Raw genomic sequence first — 24,246 nt, 5'->3', positions numbered from 1 at the left:
TGACTCCATATGAGACAGGCATAACAGCTGTTAGTGTCCAATTGCATGGTCTGATCAGTGAGGTCTCTTGATTTTAACCCTGTAGATGATGATTGCTATGCATTCAAATGGTGAGTCACAAGCAGTCTGTCAGCAATGATGAAAGTCTCGACGTAAAAGTTTTCTGGGTATGGTACTGCATCATAATTTATAAAACTACTGCTGCAGGAAAAAAACCAACGTTTCGGCCATGGTTGCAGTGGCCTCCTCCTGGGTCTACTGGTGTCAATGAAAGACTCCTTAAGACTTCCAAGCAGTACTGTTGATAAACTGAAATAATTAAGAGTAAAACTTTTAAGTTGGTTTATTTGTTCTTGCCTAATCCACTGGGGGTTATTCAGACAGCCAGCTGGTAAAACAATGCTGTGTCTTGTTTAAATAACACTAGTGTAGGAATCCTTTCCAAATAAAATTTTCAGAAATTGTAAACAGTAGATCTTAATTACATTTAAAACATGAATGACCACTTAAAATGAACTTTCAATGTGGTGTACCTTAAAGAAACATTCAAAACAGAATCCTACACACAGTTTCTGTAAGAGCAATGTCTCTTTTTCATTTCCCCATTGTGTTGCAGTGAGCATCTCTTTGTAAGTGTACTCTTCTTCTTTGCACGTGGTACCTTCTTAATGATGTACATTGCTGTAAGCAGTTAGTGTTGTTATTTTTTAAGGTCATTCTCATTGAGGTGAAGATACCCTCTTACCATGTTTCTAGCAGTCCTTTTAAGAGAAGTGGCCTGAATTTACAAGTACTTTTTCCTTCTCACTAGCATGATAAACAATAAATGCATTGTACACTGAAATATTTGTCTTTCTGAAAATCTGATGGTGCACTTAACACTTTCCTCCTTTGCATGAAAGTAAGTTTTAGTTTCTGATCTCTGAAGATTTATACTGCCCATAATAGAACTTTGTCTTAACACATTGAGGCTTTCTTATTTTGTTGCTCCCTTTTGATTGCTGTAGCAACAGCATCATTATGGAATGTTTATATTAAGGGCACTCTTATCTATCCATTTTAACACTGTAACACAGTGTAATAGGATAAAAGTTCACTTCTCTTCACTGTAGCATTTTTGAAGACATCAGGTACATTTTTTGTTTGTCTTCAAAGTGTCCTAGGTGCATTCATAGAATTTTTTCTTCAAAAAGTGAGACAAATGTACACTTTTATAATTGTCCATCCAGAGGATGTGATCTAAATTGAAAAGAGGCTCAACAAGCATTACAACAGTCAAGCTGGTTTTCAGAGTATAAGTAGAAATAAATTTGTTTCTATCTTGTGGAACTTCCTTTATAAATCACACAGTGTCACATTATCTTGTTGGTGATTCACATATGTTGTAGGACTTTATTCCAAATTTAACTGTTGCTAGAGGTAGGTAGGTAGGTAGGTAGGTTTTTGTCGCCAGCCATTCTTTTCATAATGTAAGTGATTCATCCACAGAAGTATTTTTTCAAGGGTTGGTTGAATGTTTAAAGATATTAAAGGTGTTGAATGTCTGATCCCAGTTTAAACTATCTGTTATTCCCCTGAAATGCATTATTTTGTCATGGTTTCCAAAATGAAGAAGCCTGCAAAGCCATTTCAATCTGTCTTGCTACATAATCTGTCTGTTCAAAAGTAAATTTTTGCTGAAATAGGATTTTATGGCCTGATTGCGAAAAATTCCTGTCAATATCTGCAGTGCAAAAGACACACAACTCATCTGTAGAAACATTCCTCTAATTATGAAGGCAGGAATGTGCTTTTATATACATCCTCATGTAATTAAAATTTGTAACACAAGTTATTTTACTCATAATTGCTTCTGGGGTGTAACCCCCCCCGCAAAAAAAAATAAAATAAAATGGCTTACACACATCTGCTACAGGAAATGTGTGTTTCTGAAGGCATGTACAAGCTGTCTACTTTTTCCCATTGCCAGTCTACTTCATTTCGCAGCCATTTCACTGCCCCAACATATTTGCCCTCATCACTGTCTGTCATGTCGTCTTCAGTTTTTTTAGGGCTTTGTTCCAACTACTCAGGTCTTTGTTACCACCAGTGTCTATGTCTAGGCCACACCCACTGTCATGTATACTAAAAGTTTCACTTGTTAACTGAGAATCAGTACTCAGACCTAAAGATTTTGCAGATTACACAGTTGCATCATTTCACTCTGAGAGTATCACTCAGACCGAGATATGTAATGAGTATTTCTTCTCTTTTCCTTACTTTCTGACATAAAGCTTAAAGGTGCATCAGTGTGGATATCTCTACATTATGCTGACAAAGTAGTGCCACCCGTTGTTTACAGATTGCAAAGAAATAGTTTTACATGTGAGACTTCAGTTCACAAGTGTTTCGCTACACTCGTTTTCTTAAGAGATTATACCTGGGTTCTCATCTTCAGGGGCTTCTGTTTCGCCCTCTCTTTCCATTCTGAGAGATATTGTTGCTCTTTGATTCTCTTCCTCATGAAGTGGTTTACGGAGGTTCTGTCTGCTCGATAGTGCATTGTGTTTATGCCAATTATTGTAGTCATTTCTTTTGAATGTTATCTTCAGGTGATCCGTTGATATGAAATCACAGATTCTATGAAATACACATTTAAATTCAAATATTTGTGCTTAGTTTCTTCATTCGCACTGCACTGTAAAATCCTATTATCTTTCCTACTACAAAAGTTGCTGTTGTAGGAGAGGACTGTGACCTACCCAAGTTTGTACTGACCTATGACAGTTTCCAGATTATTGACATGCAGTCAGATACAAAGGTCAGCAAATTGACAAGAAGCTGCACACAAATTAGAGTAACAGTAGGGATCAAAATAGTCTTTATAATACTAATTCAATCTAATAATCATATAGCTGATTAAATTTAGGAAGCCAAGTGGTGAAGCATGCAGATTACACAACCACTTTTAGAATATTTTTGCTAACTAAGCTTGTGAAACTTCTCAATCACTACTTAAGATTAATGCATCTTAACAAACCAAAAGTAACTTGAGTGGTATCTCAAAACGTTTCACTACGATTAACTCTACATTCTTTATTGAACAATTAAAAAAGTTCTTGTTGTGTGAATCTTGTGAAGAAAAACACACGTAAGTTCACACTGTATTTTCTAAGCAATATGAATAGTTCAGGTAGGGATTGCCCTTTGTAGCTAGCTTGTAGCATATGCTTCAGACTAAAACATTTGTTTCTGGGACACAGGATAACATTATTTTCCTTAGATGGCTGTAAACTAGTTCTTCAGTTTCTTTTGACTTTTAACCCTAATGGATCCATAGGTTCTCAGGATTGAGACTGTTTCACTTAACTGTGAGCAAGCTGATTAGAGACGATGTAGTTATGGCAAACAGTTAGTTGTACTACTGTACAGGCAGATATCGAAATGTTCTGAAAATTGAGGCAGATATAAAAATGTGCTAAAATTTTTTGAGGAATTAGCTAAGGGTAATGCTTGAGTATTTTGATGATTTTTAGTGATAATTTTTCTTCTTTTTATCAATTCATGTGTAAGCTGTTAGATAACATTATACAGAACTATGGCCATAAAAATGACTGTACTGCTTATGTCTGTGCATAATGCAGCTGGAGAATTGTCATGAAGAAGAGAGATTGCTACTGTCTGAGTTTTGACAATCCTGCAAATAGTCATACATGCAAATGTAAGCCAACTACTAATCTGTCTTTCTGTCTACACAATCACAGTTTACAACTGTATCATCAGTAGGAGGTTCAAATGTTACTGCTGTGGAAGTTTCCATATTGGATGCAATTAGCAAATGTGTTTGGCAAGTGGAGAACTAACTATTTCAGCTTCTGTATTGTACACAATCTAGAAAGTTGCCAGGGAGAGTATATTCAGCTCTGTTTACTGCTTTTATTTACAGAGTCTTTTCATGTTTTGATGTAACTCTCCAATATGGCAAAAGTCCCAAATAATCAGTGTTGTTCATGTACAACAAGGCTAAGTGCTTCCCGTCATCAAGGTGAGGTAGATATGCACATTTGCAACTATTTGCTATATGTGTAATAGCAATCTATTAAGTGGATTAGAAGGTAAATCAGTAACTTCAGGTGCCAGCTAGCTCGACATCTAGTACAGTGATCCAGTTCACATTTCTACACCTAGATTTCTAGCTGAAATAGTCTTAAAATGTATGGCTTAATCATAGCTACTGTCAGTTGACCATATGTATAAATGGGAAGTAATTACTTGTAAATATGTATAAATGGGAAGTAATTACTTGTAAAATATTCCTAGAACATGCCCTCCTACATGTTCTGCATGGGCTACCAGCAACAGTGACATAATTTTTAGGTACAGTTAGAGACTGGACTTACATATAGTTTGGTCAAGGATGGCTGGTCACTTTGGTTGCCTAAGAGGTCCAACTTAATCACTTTTGACAAGTTTAGGGGAATAAGAGTTTCATTTAGGACATTACCATTAGTTTGCTTGCTAGGATCATATTAGCTGCAGATGTACAACAGTCATGTAGACACCAAAGAGGATCGTAAAGAGTTCGTGATACTCATTTGTGCAATTTACTGAAATTTTGAACTGCTTCTAAATAGAGACAGCGATAATTGGTAATCATTTTCTTTGTGGGGTTATCAGCCTAATTAAGGTACTAGAGGCCATAGGCCCTTTGAAACATTGGCTTACACCTTAACAACAGAACTTTGAGATATTTACATTCACTGTGTATCAATTCTGTGTAATTATGCTTTATGGTTGGCTAGCTCTATACAGAGACTTAATTGTTAAAAAGTCTTTTTAGTCAAAAAGACTTAAAAAATTCATGCATTATTTGGTGACAGTAACCTTCAGAATATCTGCAAGTGACATTTGTTGTTACTTTAATATGTGCTTTGTGCTATACCAAATTAATGTGGAAAATAATTACAGGATCAAAGTTAAACAAAACTGCTCATTTTTTGTCTATAACAACTTTGGAGTGATACAGTGTAGTACTACAGATCCAAATTGGTTAATTTTCTTATAATTAAAAAAAACTGAACTTTGCCCAGTTCACCACTTATGTTAATTTCTGGCAATTTTGGTATGTATTTTCTGAATAAAATGTCTTGAAGAGAATAAAGGTATTTGTATGCCAAAACAGTATTACTACTTGTTAATTTTTTGGCACATCTATACTGAGTTTGAGCAGAAAAATAAAACATTTTAAACGAGTTTAACAAATGTTAAAATTCTGTGGTCAAGTTGATCAAATAATAATGTTAATATCTCAGTTCGTCAAATGAAATATCAGTTTAAAAACTAAAAGCAGTTAACAATTTCACAACTGGAAACACTAAAAAGTAAAAAGAAGGTAGCAGCAAGTGATGTGCACCAAAAATGTGATATATGTTTTTCACTTAGCTCACTTTTACTGAAGGAAACAATTACATGTGGCACTCGCAGAACACAGTTCTGAAATTATATGTTGGAATGAAAGGGAAATTTACTGTGTGGTTAGGACAGGTAGAGGTGTACCATTGATATCACTGTAATGAATACGATAGCATGTTAGGAAAAGTTATTAAAATATTTAAAGAGGAGAAATCCTGATGTCATCACCTGGAATTAATGTTATTTGCATTTAGAGATACTTGAAAGAAAAAATAACTGTGCTCAACATTTTTGAAGCTACAGAGTAATAAACAGCATCATATCAGCACTCTCCAAATTTTACCTTAAAGAATGTTCAAGAACTTCAGAAGGAAGCTCCACTAAGAAGCAGTGTAATAATGATTAAAGCTGAAACTTGGAATTTAAGGCCATAGATATCAGTAAGCAGAAATCTTGAAGCCATTCTAATTTTTTAAATTGTTACATAAAATGGAAAATAAAAGTATGAAAAATTTCCAGCATTTGTGAAATGAAATGTAGAGAATGGAATTAATTCAGTATCTGATTTATAACATTACAAATTTATCCTGTATTATTTTCATGTAAGACATTGGCTATGATATCACAGTGGAGATGCATAATAAACATTATCAAATAAATGAGGACTATATGAATTCCAAATTCAGTAACTCGGTACACTAGGCTAAAATATACACTGATGCCAAATTGTAATTTTAAGACATAATTTCAAAGTGCTTGAAACTCCAATTATTGTAGATAATTGCCAGAGGCTTCACGGAGTTAAGAGAAGGATTTGTTTAAAAACATTTGAAGTTTCTTCTGACTTCATGTAGGGAATGTGACTGTTTCCATACACTCACTGCATTGAGAATGGACAGTAAACCAGTCCCACAAGTTAGTTAGTCTTTTGTTTTTGCAGAAAAGACAAATGTAAATAATAGAATTAAAACTAGAGTAATGTGACTCAGTTTTGCATTTACATGTTGTGTGCATTTCCATTAATAAAAATAAAACAAGTTATTTATATAATGTTCAGTGGTTCATGTTTTCAATATCTCACAAAAATGTGGATGTCCTTTTTTATTAAGGAGAAAATACTTCAGTGGGTTTATGGCTTCATACTGACCTTTCACACAGGTAGTTTGCTTGTAACTTCAAATTGAATGATGAAACACATACATATAATATGTATTCAAAAATTCACCCGTTGTGAATGTAGTGGTGGAATGCTACTCTTAATTCAGCCCAAACATCCACGGTACCAGAAAAATGTTCTCCTGCAACAGTTCTTTACTGGTGGTTGTTCGCACACTATGATGATTGAAGACTTGTCTGATAGGGCAGCGCTGTAACAAAGATGTGGTAACATAATGAGAAGTAACATTTGAAGGAGTATGTTATGAAATAGTACTTAACTTCGGTATTGTATGGTACTGCAAGTATCACTGATGTAATGTTTGCAGACACACTGTTAATAATTGAAGTTGTAAATAGTGACTGCTGCATCAGAAGTTAGTTTTCAGAACACTGTATGAGATAACTGCAGGCACTGAAGTTAACTGTCTGATATTGGTATGGAACTCACTAAGAGCCTGTAGCACGTCATGTTTTGTGTAGCACGCAGCTATTATTTACATATCCGAATGTTCCTCACACTTCTGCAGAAATCTTGTCTGTGTTTGAAAATGTACTACAAGCTGCTTTACATTTATAGTCTAACAAAGAAAGAATGGACATATAAAAATAAATCTATTTCTTAAGTATGATAAGTATTTTCGTGTCTGACTCACTAACTACATGAACCTTCATGCTTCAGATGATTATCACCTCCCAGAATATTGACCTAACTTCCTGGGAGATATTGCGTAAAACAAACATGTAACTTAATACTAATTGTGTGTATGTGTTTGCACATTTGAAAGTACTGTAATTTTAATTTTATTGTTTTCTCCTGCAGCTCATAGATGAGCAGGTTCTGTGTGTTCATGGTGGACTCTCTCCTGACATTGTAACATTGGACCAGATTCGAAGTATAGAACGAAATCAAGAAATCCCTCATAAAGGTACATATGATTTTTGTACGTGCAATTAAAAAAAAAAAAAAAAAAAGTGTTCTTAAGTTGTAACATCTTTTTACGTTGACACTGTTACTGAATTTGTACTAGAGATCAGAAATTGAGTGAATATGAGTCCAATGCTGAGGGTTGCATACATAGAAGTCAGCGTGACATTGTTATGTGAGTGCTATACTGCTTCCTCCAGACCCACTGAAGTTTTGCGATGAAGTCTGAGAATGATAGCGCTGCAGTGGTTTCCTACTTGGTCAGTGGTTCCCCCTTAATAAAGCTTGCAGGGGTGTAAAGCCATGATGTAGCACAGAAGTTGGGTGCACAATGTTCCTGTTGTAGTGTAGCACTGTAGCACCGTCTCTAGGGATATGATGGCTTTTGATCAAAGTATTTTTTGTGAGTCTACGGAGTATGAAAGGAAAAAATTGGGTGTTTCAGTGTATACAGTTGCAAGTATGCTGCATTAAAGGAAAAGTGGTGGCTGTAAAAGCTTTAATAAATTTTGCATCAGTATTCAGCTCACAAACTGATCAATCATTGTATTGGTAGATAATAGTCATCATGCCCAAAAGTTGTGTATGTAATGGAAATCCAGTGAGTCCTTGGTTATACCTGTGAACTTGTGTATTTGCTCTTTTTTACATTGGTACAGTCCACATGTACCTGACAACAGAATCAAGCAAAAAGTTCTCACTGAAATGAGTAATGCCAGAGACTGGCAAGGCAAGACTCTGAACATATGGAGATTGTGAGTTCGGAAACATCGTCTTATGGCCCTTGGGTGAATTTAAAGCGAGTATTCAGAATTAATTTCTGGCCCTCAATTTTTACATCACATAAGGTGACATTTCTTGGATAATTTTTTGACAGAGAGATTTGGAAATGTGCGTTAATGGAAAATAGATCCCCCCCCCCTTCTGCGCGCGCGCACACGCGCACACGCACGCGCGCGCACGCAGGAGATGACATTGTTAAGAGCAAGCTGAGAGAGCTACTGACCCTATATAATCAGTCGCTCATGTATTTTGAGAAAATAAAAAATGAACGAGAGGAAAAGAAACGAAAATAAAACTTATGTTGCAAAGGAAATGCACCAAATAAAACAACAAAACACAGTGCTCTAACAAGTGTCTGCCAACAGCAAAATGAGTCAAAGGCTTTAGAAAGACTATGCAGTGTTTCATAACAACAAATTACCTCCGATGAGCGTGATGTCCCAACTGTTTACATTAGATTCGTTTGAGCGGTTGCGAGCAAGCTTATGCGCATGTGCAGTTGAGTCGCATATAAGTACTACCTCCTCCTGCTTCTGGCTACAGAAGTGTGGCAGTTAGCAATGGCAGCAAGCTGCCAGATGCTATCCAGAAAAATTTTACTGGTGTGCCTAAGCTGCCAGATTCACATATGCGCAACAGGGCCGGAACTAGGGGGTGCGGGAAAACTGGGGTATCTGCCCCTGGTGGCAGTTTCTGGAAGGGGGGGGGGTGTTGGCGGGGGCATCAAATTTGTATTAATGAGGAAAAAGACCTTGTGCGTAGCATTCAGCACACATTGGTGTATCAATTACTTATATGATGTTGAATGCATCCCTGTTGGTTTTTGAACATTTTTGAACAAATTCTAAGTTGATTTCTGAATGAATCATAAGTTGATTTTTGAATGCATGCATAGTGTACATGATGTCTCTGCCAGGGAAATCCCCGTCACATCTAGAAATAAACTTTCCTGCAGACAAAAGTGGATGGGTCTATGCGACTTGCGCGGAATAAAGCCGAACAGAGAACCTAGGGCTTAAGGATTGAAGAAATGTGTACTGTCTTGCTTGTCTCTTGTCTTTACTCGTTTTATGTATCCCATATTTAATGTTATGTTACACAAAACAGCAAGTTATTAGCTAATAGGCAGTAAAGACTGCAAATTTTCTGAAGAGTTCTTGTTCTGCCGATTACAAGTAATCCCATCCAGTATTCATTGTGAGGGGGTTTTTTCTTTTTTTAAAAAAGAGGGGAAGGATGTCAAACTGGCCTACTGGCAGCAGGAGAGGCACCACAGAACATTTGAATTTCTATTGTCCTGAATATAATTTGATGGAACCCATTACAAAATATTACACCTTTTAATTCCACAGAGCGAAATACAGAGACATGCGATGGAAGAATGCTGTGTGAAGAGGCCTAGCACTGCACTTTGGCACACTTAAGACCAAATAACATATCTTACGTTCCATCAAACATATATATTTTATATATCAGATTCTTCAGAAAGATGTGCACTACAAAATAGAAGATGTTTTTGAAAAGTCAACTTTTTTAAATATTTGGTGTCCTACCTCAAACACTCGAGAGAGGTGGAGCGCCACTATCTAATATTGCCCCAGTTCAGAAACATTGTAGATCTGGACTTGATGCACAGAGCAGTCTGAGTTATAGTGGAGAGGTGGTAGTCTCCAAGTGACCCGTGTTTACGTGAAGTGATTTTGCTGTTTCCTCTTCGTTTATTGCTCTCACGTCAAATGAAAACAAAATGGATTTCTGTGGCCGGGCGCTATCGAGTGAATTAAAATACACTCACATAATTACAGAAGGCTAAAATATGTTATCAGTTTCAAATTTTATTTTGTTTCCAGCTTTCTGACTGCAAGCGGTAATCGGCTTGCAGAACAGTGAAGTTATTTTTGTTGATTTGTTAAAGAAATTTGACTCTTATTAATCTTTTCTGTTGAGGCAGTCAATTTATTTGAAACTTATTGTTTAATTCCAGACTATTGGCTAGTTTCAACTATTAGCTGCATTTCAAGTTCACGTTTTCATCTTCTAGTACGTATGGCATTATACCGTAATAAAGAACCAAACATGAGATAATACAGTACTGGTCCTCCAAGAAAATTTACATCTGCATCTGGACATACAAATGTGCACTTTAAGCCAAATTATGCATTTTAGTACGGTTCACAAAATTCCCATGTTCTTGGAGTATCCTCTAATGTCTTGTTTCTTTTATGACATAATGTAAGATCTTATAATATTTTACATGTACAAATGTACGGGATTCCTGCGTCATCATGGCTGTGCAAGCATGCCGATGCCTGTTAAAAAGTTTACTGGCACATTTGTGTGATATATCTTAAAGTGTAGCATGCACAAAAAATTCTGTAAAGACATATTGCTTGACTCATAAAGTGTTGTTGTCACGTACAACCTAACGTTTCATTACTTTTGGCTTCCCTAGTGAACCATTGCACCACCCAGGTGAAAATATTTCAGTATTTGCTGCCCATTAAATATGCAGTATTGGTGAAATCAATATAACCATCTGGAAATCACAATGCTAATATGTTCCACCAGAATTTTGTACTCAAAATTTCATTGCATTATGTTGGATACTGAAAATTGGCAGAAATAAGTCCACTGTGTGTCTGAAGAAGTAATTTATTCAGCGAAATGGCTCTTCTTTATTGTACATTAAAAAGCAAGTATTGCAAAACTATTCATTTTAATATTGTTCAGTTAATAAGTCTGTAGTGCAAAGCTTTAAATAAAGGCTATGTGTTTTCTCTAGGTGCCTTTTGTGATTTGGTGTGGTCTGATCCTGATGATGTGGAGACATGGGCTGCTAGTCCAAGAGGAGCGGGATGGTTATTTGGAGCAAAAGTGACACACGAGTTCATGTCTATAAACAGCCTCAAATTGATATGCAGGGCACATCAGCTCGTTCATGAAGGTAAAAATAATGAAATACCTTATTGTCATAACTAATGATTGTTTTAAACAATGTTCTACTCATTGCTATGTTAGTTCGTATATTTCGGTGATAAAAGCTAGTGAAATCTTATGTAGTCAGACGTAGAAAACATAATAACCACATTAAATTCCACTACTAGATGTGTCTTTAATCTAACAGAAAATGTCAGAGGGGAAGGGGAGATGTTGCAAAAAGGGAGGGGGGGTGTTCAGGGAGTCAAAAAACAGCTCTCATGGGATTCCACAGACACAAATCAAGGCAGGTTAAAGAGGAAATCAACAAATATATGGGAATACAAGCTGTGTGTGAAAGTGAGGCTTGGATAAATGACGAAATAATACGGAGAAATTTCATACTTAAGGCATGCAAATGAGGTATGCAGTGGCTCGGTGTGAATAATTTTAGTTCAATTCATATTATTCCATGAGACCATTTGAGCCAAAGCTACTTTTAAGGCTGAAAATACTGAAGTTTCACGTTAGAAAAAATGATTATATAAGATATCAGATTTATTTAAACATTGGCAAAGAAAGGTCAATGTCTGCATTGCATCTCTCTCTCTCTCTCTCTCTCTCTCTCTCTCTCTCTCTCTCTCTCTCTCTCTCTCTTTCATACTAACTGGAGAAAATGAGGATAGGGGGAAATATATGATGTTCATAACTTCTGTCTTCAAACATCTACAATGTGACACATTGCGCTGGCAGCATAGTGTTCTTAGAAGTAAGATTCAGAAGTGATGTGAAACAGACAAAAAAAGGTGCAGTGTGGAAAATAAATAAGCTGTAGTAAAATAGGTTTTTAAGTGTACAGTCAAGTTATAGTTCTGGGACCAAGAAAATGTTGCCATATTTTACATGAGTATTTAAATCTGAGAGTGCTAAACCAATTCGTTACAGAGTAAGTAAACTTCATTTAAAATAGTTTCATTTGGTTGAAAACAATAAAAATAGTCATTTACAACCACAGTTTGTGTTGAATATGCTATATATGATTCACAGGCTGAGAAAGCGCTACAAAGTATAAAATGGTTTGGAAGTGGAATCAGCACTGTAGAAGAAAATAAGTCTTAAAAGTTAGTAACCTATGTTCTTAAAATCACTTTGATTAAAATATTTCTTATAGTTTAAAATATTACTTGAATTAATCAAAAGACACAAACCAGTCCTATAAAAGAAAAAGAAAAATCTTTGAAAAAGTATTTTAATGGTGATATTCACCATAGATTTGAGCAGTGCTTCTCGGGTGGTAAGTTGAGAACACACTGATATATAGGTATTACATATGAACAACAAACTGGAAACATTTGTGGTGATTAATTTTGAAGAAATGTTAAAAATCAGATGTTTAGAGATTAGTGGAAGAATTGTTTTGAACTAGTGAAAGGTTTCACCTTGACAGATAATGAGCAATCTTTGTTATGTATTGGTGGTGATTGAATTTGAGGTAGTCATTAGTGTGAACGGTATTGCAGTATAGGCACTTAGTGCAGTTTAAAAGCAAGTGGCAGGGTAATTGGATGTCATTTATTACATTAGAGAGACCATTCTAATAGTGCTGCTATTAAATTTATAAAGAGAGGATTCGGCTATACTTCGCACCATTCTCTCATCAAATAAATTCAAACTACAGTCTCATATATACACTGCCATGACTGCATTGGTTAAGGATTGGAGGAGTTACAATTTGGAATATGCACATCCACCACCATGTACACTCCTGGAAATGGAAAAAAGAACACATTGACACCGGTATGTCAGACCCACCATACTTGCTCCGGACACTGCGAGAGGGCTGTACAAGCAATGATCACACGCACGGCACAGCGGACACACCAGGAACCGCAGTGTTGGCCGTCGAATGGCGCTAGCTGCGCAGCATTTGTGCACCGCCGCCGTCAGTGTCAGCCAGTTTGCCGTGGCATACGGAGCTCCATCGCAGTCTTTAACACTGGTAGCATGCCGCGACAGCGTGGACGTGAACCGTATGTGCAGTTGACGGACTTTGAGCGAGGGCGTATAGTGGGCATGTGGGAGGCCGGGTGGACGTACCGCCGAATTGCTCAACACGTGGGGCGTGAGGTCTCCACAGTACATCGATGTTGTCGCCAGTGGTCGGCGGGAGGTGCACGTGCCCGTCGACCTGGGACCGGACCGCAGCGACGCACGGATGCACGCCAAGACCGTAGGATCCTACGCAGTGCCGTAGGGGACCGCACCGCCACTTCACAGCAAATTAGGGACACTGTTGCTCCTGGGGTATCGGCGAGGACCATTCGCAACAGTCTCCATGAAGCTGGGCTACGGTCCCGCACACCGTTAGGCCGTCTTCCGCTCACGCCCCAACATCGTGCAGCCCGCCTCCAGTGGTGTCGCGACAGGCGTGAATGGAGGGACGAATGGAGACGTGTCGTCTTCAGCGATGAGAGTCGCTTCTGCCTTGGTGCCAATGATGGTCGTATGCATGTTTGGCGCCATGCAGGTGAGCGCCACAATCAGGACTGCATACGACCGAGGCACACAGGGCCAACACCCGGCATCATGGTGTGGGGAGCGATCTCCTACACTGGCCGTACACCATTGGTGATCGTCGAGGGGACACTGAATAGTGCACGGTACATCCAAACCGTCATCGAACCCATCGTTCTACCATTCCTAGACCGGCAAGGGAACTTGCTGTTCCAACAGGACAATGCACGTCCGCATGTATCCCGTGCCACCCAACGTGCTCTAGAAGGTGTAAGTCAACTACCCTGGCCAGCAAGATCTCCGGATCTGTCCCCCATTGAGCATGTTTGGGACTGGATGAATCGTCGTCTCACGCGGTCTGCATGTCCAGCACGAACGCTGGTCCAACTGAGGCGCCAGGTGGAAATGGCATGGCAAGCCGTTCCACAGGACTACATCCAGCATCTCTACGATCGTCTCCATGGGAGAATAGCAGCCTGCATTGCTGCGAAAGGTGGATATACACTGTACTAGTGCCGACATTGTGCATGCTCTGTTGCCTGTGTCTATGTGCCTGTGGTTCTGTCAGTGTGATCATGTGATGTATCGGACCCCAGGAATGTGTCAATAAAGTTTCCCCTTCCTGGGACAATGAATTCACGGTGTTCTTATTTCAATTTGCAGTGAGAGCAGGCTCAGTAGCAATTCTTCTGTGTGCCTATAGTTGTTACAACAAATGTTCGTACAACTGCTTCATGATGCTGATTTTGTAAATCATGCCTCTCAGAGCACATCTATTCTTCATAAAACCTACATTTCTTGCTGCTCAGTCCATCTAAAAATAAAATCTGAAGGCACACTGAAAAGTAATGACTCCAGATTTTTTATGTGAAAACTCTTAAAGCTTTTTAAGTAAAACAAATGTTACTAACATTCTACATCTTTATTCTTCATGTCCACATACTTGCAGCCCTTATCTGCTGAAGGGCTCCTAATTGTAGTGTATAACATGATGGAGTGTAATGTAACTATGTTAGTGCATGAGAAAGTGTGCTGTAATAGTTTAAAATTCAAAGAGTTCGTCCACACATGGAGCACCATCTCCTTCAGCTTGACAATGCCAGACCGACCATACACGAGTACTGCAACATCGTCAATGATCGGATGCCTTGGGTTCGATCATCCTCCATGCACTCCTGGCTTGGCCCCATCTGATTTCGTCTGTTTCCAAAACGTAAAGAACACCTTCGAGAACTTCATGTTGATAGTGATTAAGGAGTGCAAGCAGAGATGAGGTTGTGGCTCAGTCAACAAAGTCCAAAATTCTACCGTGACAATTACAACAAACAGATCTCTTGTTGGGATAAATGGATTTGTCGGCGTGGTGACTATGTTGAGAAATAAATATGTTGACATGAAGAATAAAGATATAGAATGGTTTTAACTGTTATGACTGAAAGAACACACTCAGTATTGATACATGTTTATTTTACACACACACCACGAAAATACAAGTTCAATTCACAAGCCAAAGTCCATTCTGATAAAGAGTGCCCAGTTAGTTTAACAAAGCATAGACATTTAATGGTAGAATATACCAAAATGCTAGTCCAGAGTTCAGAGTGTGGTTGTAACTCTGTCGATGGCATATGCAACAACATAACACAGCAAAGCAAGATGAACTGGCTGTACCAGCCTGCATATTCATTTAAATAAGGCCGCATGTAGTATGTGCATGAGCATGAGCACGGTGGTGGCCAAAGGCGAGACACTCTTCCAGGTCGTGATGATTTGCACTCTGTCTGATGTATCGAAGTCTGCCATATTTCAGAAATAAGAGTATATGTTCACAAGTTACAGCCATCTTGCATAAACCACTGCCAGTCACTGTTACTCTGAAGGTATGCACATTGTGACACTGAATATTACAAAAATGCTCCTTGAAGTCAAATGGGAATCCTTGGAGGGAAGATGATGATCTTTCTGCGAAACACTCTTTAGAAAGTTTAGAGAACTAGCATTCATTATACATTGCTAAATGATCTTACTGCACCAATTTACACCTCTTGTAAGGATCATGAAATGAAATGAAGATAAATCAGATTTAGTGCAGAAGTATATAGACAATCACTGTTCCTTTGCTCAGTCTGCAAGTGGAAAAGGAAAGGGAATGACTAACAGTGCGACAGGTTCCCTCCATCATGCACTGTATGGTGGGTGACAGAGTATGTATGCAGATAAAGATATATTAACTTTGTTGTATTCTGCCAAAAATTGTGTGTGTATATGAACACAGTTTGGTGCACAATGTTTCCTTGTTTCATGCCAAAGAACTATTTCATGCGACTCTTGTAAAAAAACTAATTTTACATCAAATTGTAACCTACTTTAGCCACCAAAAACAATGGATGCTGAATTGGTCATCAGCGCATTGTTTCCAAAGGAGTCCATTACGCCTTCTTTTCACACAATGGCTAGCTTGCTTACTGTGAGAGAGGATGTCTAGGACACACAACTCCTTATGTACATATGTAATTTTTACATAGAAATAAGTGTTGGCAGTCTAAAACATATGATCATCAGATGCACATATTATTAATAGGTTCAGCTGTATCCCACAAAGCTTTGGAGTCTAGTCTTCAGTCCACTGTGTACTGGTTCAGTGGTGACGTTATTCTCTGGCTAATTTTTTGTTTCCAATTTTGTGTTGAAAATGTCTAATGGACTTAAATGAGCTTTTCAAAATCATTTTTAACCTTCTGGATCCAGGGTATGATCTCGAGTTGTTCTATGTGGATCTCAGTTTTGTGAGTCAGTCTTGTTGCTGGGAGTCAGTAGATATGCCCATAAAATTTCAATCTTCTTTCTCTGATGGCTACTGCAAGATAAGGTACTACCTCAGTTGTTTTTTGGGACTGTACTTTGTGTCTATCTTCCGTTCTTTTGGGGCCAAGTACTTTTCTTAGAATTTTGTGTTCTTCTTCTAGGCTATCTTCCAGGTCACCACTTCTGTAGAGTGTAAGCGTTTCGCTAGTGTACGAGGCTTCACGCCTTTATAACTGTGTTAAAGTGCCTGATTTTCATGTGTATGGACATAAACTTTTTGTAGATGATGGTATATGTTTTACTGCAAGCTATTCTAAGGTTTTACCTGATAATTTTCGGTATCATTTTTTTCCAGGATTTCGCTAAAATTCCTAAAAAAGTATGGAATTCTCACAATTTGCCCATATTTTATGTTTAGAATAGTGAATCCAGATGATCAATAAAAAGATTTCAGGTATTTAGAAGACCCAGTATGAAGATAGCAATGAAAAGGACTCTTGTGATCTGCAATGTGCAGGCAAAAATTGTGTTCTGAATCAGTTCAGAGCCATTTTTGTGACCTGTCATAGAGCAGGAAGTATGTAGTTGGCTTGATGAAGACAGCCATATACAATCAGGTTTCCCAATCTTGTGGCTACAAAACAAAACTCTGTTCAATGTGACGGTTTTATGCCACCTTATCAGGTACCCCTCTACAGGTCAATGTGAGAGCTGTCATTGTGTTGCATCAATCCCCATCATCTACATACTGCATCCTGCGGAGTGCATCCTGAATTGGCCAAACAGCTCGAAATCGGAAGGTACAAGATCCAGGCTGTAGGGTGGATGAGGAAGGACAGTCCAGTGAAGTTTTTTGAGATCCTCTCAGGTGCGCAGACTTGGGGCCTTGCATTGTCGTGGAGGAGGAGAAGCCCCTTTGCAGTTTTGTGGCAATGAACATGCTAAAGTCATTTCTTCAATTTCCTGAGACTAGCATAATACACTACAGAGTTGATTGCTGCACCATGAGGGAGGACATCAGAGTAACCCCTTCAAAGTCCCAGAAGCAGCTGAGGGTGCAGCGTTGAACATTTTGTTCAGGGGACAGGTGATGTGGTGCCTCTCCTTGGATTGCCATTTTGTTTTCACCTCTGTGATAAAGCCATAAATCATCACCTTTGACAACATTCGACAAAAAATTGTCACGATCAGCCTCGTAACCCACAAGCAATTCTGCACAGATGATTCTTTGTTGGTATTTATGGTCTTCTGTTGGGCAGTGGAGAGGAACCCAGTGGGCACACACCTTTGTGTACACCAACTAGTGGACTAGGGTGTCAAAATTACCAACAGAGATGTCCAGTTGAGCAGTGTGGCATTTGATTGCAGTCCATTGATCACCTCAAATGGGTGTGTCGGCACATTCCAGCACTGAAGGAGTCACAGCTGAGTGCAGCCGGCCAGCACGCTGGAGATAGGACAGGTTTGCTTGACCTCGTTCCGATGACGACAAACACCCCGCCTAATGACTCACTGTGCTTTTCTTCACTGTTAGGTCTCCATAGACATTCTGCAAGTGCTTATGAATATCTGTGATGCTCTGCCAAAAGAAACGCGATGACAGCTCTCTGCTTGGAATGCACCTCCATTACAGATGCCATTTTGAAGGCTACATATAGTGCTGCCACCTATTGGAACTTCATGAAACCATAGAGGCTGAAGTGGGAATATTCCACAGTGTCCCACAACAAATTCCATATTTTTCAACCTCTCTGAATAAAACTTTATTCCTGAAGTAATTCAAACAGATTGACAGAAACTTAGGCACAGTTACCTAGATGTTGCAGAGAATGTCTTAGGATGTAAGACACATCAAAGGAATGAATGGATCTCCAGTGACACATGGAATGAAATTAGCTGCAGGACAGAACTAAAACAAAACTTAAATCTTCAAAAAACAAAAGTGCAGAAGATTGAAGTGCATAAAGAATATACAGAGGCAAACTGAAGAGTGAAGATATGGACGAGGAGAAATAAAAGAAAATGCATAGATGAGCAATCACACTTAGCAGAAGAGGCAGCAAGACAGGAGCTGTAAAATATTACCAAATGGCTGTCAATGAAGAACTGTAGACCTGAAGGGCCAGTTACGAGCAAGGATGGGGTTGTTAAGACCCAGGAGGCACAGCCATAAGGATGGGAGTAGCATTTCATGTAGCTGTTAAATCATGAAGATAATGATGAGGAACGTGTAGGAGATGTTCCAGAAGAAGCTGAAACAGATAAAGATATAAATGTGCAGTGCACCACAATGGACAAAATTAGGATTGTGTGATAACCTAAATGATACAAAGGCTCCAGGCCTAGACAACATACCACCAGAGCTCTTAAAAAGTGATATCAGAATTACTATTAAAATGTACTATCACTTGTTAAGACATATTTGGTTTGAAGAGAAATCTCCAAAGGAGTGGAAAATGAATGGTTGTAAAGGTCATAAAAAAAGGGAAATTTGTTGAGTTGTAACAACTGGTGTGGTATTACATTGCTGTTAGTGCCCATTAATGTCATCACCAGAATTATTTTAGATAGGATTAAAGATTAACTTGATAGTTGACTGCGTAAGAACAGGCCAGTTTTCAGAAACAGCAAAATTGTGTTTATCTTATTAATACACAAAGGATCATCTTTGAACAGAATAAAGAACTCCTGGTGACCACCTACCTGGCATTCATTGATTGTGAAAAGCCCTTGATGCCAAATGCTGTGGCAGGTGTTGCAGAAGTACGTTATATTGTAAAAGATTCTAAACATCATTAAAGGTCTGTATGATGGCTACAAATGTGTGCTCCACAAGGGAAATTTCACAGAGCAAAAAGAGATAATAACCAGAGTCTGGCAGGTGTCACAGACACTTTTTTACTTGTCCTTGACTCATTTATGACAAGAGGCATAGCAGGCTTGAGAAGGTAAATCTAATAGTCTTCTTAGCTCTAAAGCTGACAGCTATGGGAGCTAAATTAAACTCTCAGAGATTGTTGACCCCAAGGTAAATACAGATAAAACAAAGGAAATGAGATCCCTCAAGGGCCTCACAACTCTTTCACAAGTACATGCCCGGTGAGTATGGGGCAGCATCTACTACTACTTGTGCTGCAATGTTACCTCAGACTATCCTGCTTCTCTTTCTTACTTTCTCTTGTTGGCAACTTTTGATGATGAGCCAGCTATCCCCTAGGGTCTGCTTTCCTTGCTCACTGTTGTCATTCCTTCACTTTACATCACCTTTCGGCTGAAGTAATTTTTTGCCCTGTTTTCTGTTTGACCCTAATTCTCAAAAATTTTTGTGTAGTATAGATCAACTGGAGGAAAACACCTGAAATAGTGCCTCCTGCATACAGTGTTAAAACTCTTTGCACAATAACTGCATAAGAGTCATATATCTGCTTAAAAGCCAACACAGTAGCTAATCTGCTGTGGTTCGGTCGTTACATACTCTTTTGGTAGATCCTTGTGACCACACAGGAATCACATTGCTTATGTCTGAGCTGCTAGGTCCCCATGCGTGCTAAGGAGTAGATGCCCACCTTCCTGGGACATCAGGTCTCCCGGCAATGACCGTCATGCCAGGTGACCTTGGTACGGCTGGTGGCGCCTGTGAAAAGAGTCCTTGATCAGAGTGGGTGGCATCAGGGAAGACATTACACACGAAACGTGTCAAATGAAGCCAGAACAATGGCCATTCTGATCATGCCATCTCATCAGACAAGAGTAGAAATTTCAATGCAGGAAATTGTAACATTACTGCTTTTCCTACCCTGCCTACCTTATGGGAAGAGAGACAAGCTGATTGGGAATGAAACAATATATCCAACACCTGGTACGTTCTCGGACAGGTGAAGATACTTTTACTGCAATGAAATAATTTTTTTGTGATACTCATTGAAGATAAATTTGCAGAAGCTGAATCATTGAGAGAAATGAACACTGGATAGCTACTGATTAAAGCTGCCTCTGCTGGAGAGTCTAAAACTCTTCAGATATGTGAATCCACAAAATTAGTTCTTGTGAACAACTGACTTAGTGTGTAAGTTGTGTGGATCATCATCCTCCACATTCACCAATGTACCTAGTCTTTGAGAAAGAAAAGAAGATACAAGAATATAAATGAGATGCAGAAAAAATAAGAATGCCAATGTCCTGTTAATATGATTACAAATTACGTGACTGTCACAGCCAACGCCCCCCATCTTTCCCCCCCCCTCATTTTTTTCCAAACCAAATTCACACTATCCTCCCCTTGTGGCTCCCACTACACAGTCTTCCTACCATGATCTCCCCCCTCTCCCCCCCTCTCCCCCCTCTCCCCCCTCTCCCCCCTCTCCCCCTCTCCCCCCTCTCCCCCCTCTCCCCCCTCTCCCCCCCTCCCCCCTCTCCCCCCTCTCCCCCCTCTCCCCCCTCTCCCCCCTCTCCCCCCTCTCCCCCCTCTCCCCCCTCTCCCCCCTCTCCCCCCTCTCCCCCCTCTCCCCCCTCTCCCCCCTCTCCCCCCTCTCCCCCCTCTCCCCCCTCTCCCCCCTCTCTCCCCTCTCTCTCCTCTCTCCCCTCTCACCTCTCCTCTCTCCCCTCTCCTCTCTCCCCTCCCGCTCTCCCCTACCCCCTCTCCCCTCCCCCCTCCCCCCAACTCTCTCCCCCAACTCTCTCCCCCAACTCTCCCCCCCAACTCTCTCCCCCAACTCTCTCCCCCAACTCTCTCCCCCAACTCTCTCCCCCAACTCTCTCCCCCAACTCTCTCCCCCAACTCTCTCCCCCAACTCTCTCTCCCCCAACTCTCTCCCCCAACTCTCTCCCCCAACTCTCTCCCCCAACTCTCTCCCCCAACTCTCTCCCCCAACTCTCTCCCCCAACTCTCTCCCCCAACTCTCTCCCCCAACTCTCTCCCCCAACTCTCTCCCCCAACTCTCTCCCCCAACTCTCTCCCCCAACTCTCTCCCCCAACTCTCTCCCCCAACTCTCTCCCCCAACTCTCTCCCCCAACTCTCTCCCCCAACTCTCTCCCCCAACTCTCTCCCCCCCCCAACTCTCTCCCCCCCCAACTCTCTCCCCCCCCCCCAACTCTCTCCCCCCCCCAACTCTCTCCCCCCCCCAACTCTCTCCCCCCCCAACTCTCTCCCCCCCCCAACTCTCCCCCCCCCAACTCTCCCCCCCCCAACTCTCCCCCCCCCAACTCTCTCCCCCCCCAACTCTCTCCGCCCCCCAACTCTCTCTCCCCCCCCAACTCTCTCTCCCCCCCAACTCTCTCTCCCCCCCAACTCTCTCTCCCCCCCAACTCTCTCTCCCCCCCAACTCTCTCTCCCCCCCAACTCTCTCTCCCCCCCAACTCTCTCTCCCCCCCAACTCTCTCTCCCCCCCCAACTCTCTCTCCCCCCCCAACTCTCTCTCCCCCCCCAACTCTCTCTCCCCCCCCCAACTCTCTCTCCCCCCCCCAACTCTCTCTCCCCCCCCCCAACTCTCTCTCCCCCCCCCCAACTCTCTCTCCCCCCCCCCAACTCTCTCTCCCCCCCCCAACTCTCTCTCCCCCCCCCCAACTCTCTCTCCCCCCCCCCAACTCTCTCTCCCCCCCAACTCTCTCTCCCCCCCCAACTCTCTCTCCCCCCCCAACTCTCTCTCCCCCCCCAACTCTCTCTCCCCCCCCAACTCTCTCTCCCCCCCCAACTCTCTCTCCCCCCCCAACTCTCTCTCCCCCCCCAACTCTCTCTCCCCCCCCAACTCTCTCTCCCCCCCAACTCTCTCCCCCCCCCAACTCTCTCCCCCCCCCCCAACTCTCTCTCCCCCCCCCCCAACTCTCTCTCCCCCCCCCCCAACTCTCTCTCCCCCCCCCCAACTCTCTCTCCCCCCCCCAACTCTCTCTCCCCCCCCCAACTCTCTCTCCCCCCCCCCAACTCTCTCTCCCCCCCCCCAACTCTCTCTCCCCCCCCCCAACTCTCTCTCCCCCCCCCAACTCTCTCTCCCCCCCCAACTCTCTCTCCCCCCCCCAACTCTCTCTCCCCCCCCCAACTCTCTCTCCCCCCCCAACTCTCTCTCCCCCCCCAACTCTCTCTCCCCCCCCAACTCTCTCTCCCCCCCCAACTCTCTCTCCCCCCCCAACTCTCTCTCCCCCCCCAACTCTCTCTCCCCCCCCAACTCTCTCTCCCCCCCCAACTCTCTCTCCCCCCCCCAACTCTCTCTCTCCCCCCCCAACTCTCTCTCTCCCCCCCCAACTCTCTCTCTCCCCCCCCAACTCTCTCTCTCCCCCCCCAACTCTCTCTCCCCCCCCAACTCTCTCTCCCCCCCCAACTCTCTCTCCCCCCCCAACTCTCTCTCCCCCCCCAACTCTCTCTCCCCCCCCAACTCTCTCTCCCCCCCCAACTCTCTCTCCCCCCCCAACTCTCTCTCCCCCCCCAACTCTCTCTCCCCCCCCAACTCTCTCTCCCCCCCCAACTCTCTCTCCCCCCCCCAACTCTCTCTCCCCCCCCAACTCTCCCCCCCCCCCCCCCAACTCTCTCCCCCCCCAAGAGGGTAACATCACAGCAGGTGTACTAGATTTTTTGGGAGGATATTTGGAGACCAGCTCTTTCAGCACATTTGTTGGGAGTTTTTATCTTTTGATTGCTGTCTTCTCCTCAATTAGTATTGCCAGATCATCTGCAAAAGGTAGGCAAAAATTATTGATGCTTGTTTTAGGTCTTCCATGTTAGATGCGTTTCCAGTAATTTTTTTACCATCTCTGATGTCTTTATCCATAACAAGATTAAAGAGGCTAGGAGGAAGATGACCCTGCTGAATACCAGTTTTCGTCATCAATTGTAGGTGCACCTCACCTATGAATTTTACTTAAGAGGTTATTCTGGTAAGTGTATGTGTCTGATGAGATTTAGATTCAGATCAAGTCCTTGTTCCTGGGGGATAATAAAGAGGGATTAGCATTTGATTGAATCGTATGTATTCTTGAAGTCGCACAGAAGCATATGATTGGTTTTTTTCCGGAAGGCATTGTTTTTAACTTGAATGTTTGATCTATGCAATTTTTACCAATGTAGAAGCTGGCTTGGTATTCACCAGTTTTGTTATAAGATTTGTTCCTGGATGTTTTGGAGGAGGCGTTTTGATCAAATTTTGTATATAACTTGAAGAAGGGCGATTCCTTGACAGCCATTTAAATCCTTTTTGTCACATTTTTGTGTGGTTGGCGAACAAGGGCACATTTTCAGTCATTAGAAAGTTTTTCTGTCTGCTAAATCTCTGTATAGTTAGAAAAAAAAAATGTCTCACTGAAGTATGGTTTAGCTTTAAGGTGGTGGTGTGTTCCAACTTTTTGCAGAAGTTGTATTTTGTGTGCAGGAAGTGGAACTGTGGCAACAACTTTTACAGTATTTTGGTAGTGTCTACTTTTTATCTTTTAAAGTATCTCTAAGGTGATTGGAAGCATCTTAGCAAAGTTATTAGTTCTTCTATATAGAGCATTTCTAAAAGAGTGAAAAATGTTAAGAGGGATTAAGTTTTCATACTACTTTTAGTTTACTCAACAGACATTGTAAATTTTTCTTTTAAGATCTGCAAAAATGTAAATAAAGGTGGACATACAGGCTATGGCAATTTATACAGAATTGTAAGGAAACGAAATTCAAAGTTAGAATGGAATTAGGGCATCACATGATGGAGGAAAGTTGTGAAATCTTTTATTCAGGTTGAATCAAAACCATTGCTTTCCAGCTTTATGTAGGACAAATTTTCTAGGT

The 24,246-nt window shown here is 41.1% G+C and overlaps 1 protein-coding gene across 1 annotated transcript in view; it reads left to right on the top strand.

Moving 5' to 3' along the window:
• Positions 1–24,246, top strand: part of LOC124721347 (serine/threonine-protein phosphatase 6 catalytic subunit) — a 78,191-nt gene that overhangs the window by 53,189 nt on the left and 756 nt on the right. Inside the window, exons 6-7 of the mRNA XM_047246268.1 lie at positions 7,370–7,475; positions 11,040–11,201. Of these exons, the coding sequence (XP_047102224.1) occupies positions 7,370–7,475; positions 11,040–11,201 (268 nt within the window). The remainder of the gene's footprint in view (positions 1–7,369; positions 7,476–11,039; positions 11,202–24,246) is intronic.

This window comes from Schistocerca piceifrons, chromosome X, assembly GCF_021461385.2.
Source record: "Schistocerca piceifrons isolate TAMUIC-IGC-003096 chromosome X, iqSchPice1.1, whole genome shotgun sequence".
NCBI classification, from domain to species: domain Eukaryota; kingdom Metazoa; phylum Arthropoda; class Insecta; order Orthoptera; family Acrididae; genus Schistocerca; species Schistocerca piceifrons.
The sequence above is the reverse complement of the archived record's forward strand: the minus strand, read 5'-3'. Positions and strand labels throughout refer to the sequence as shown.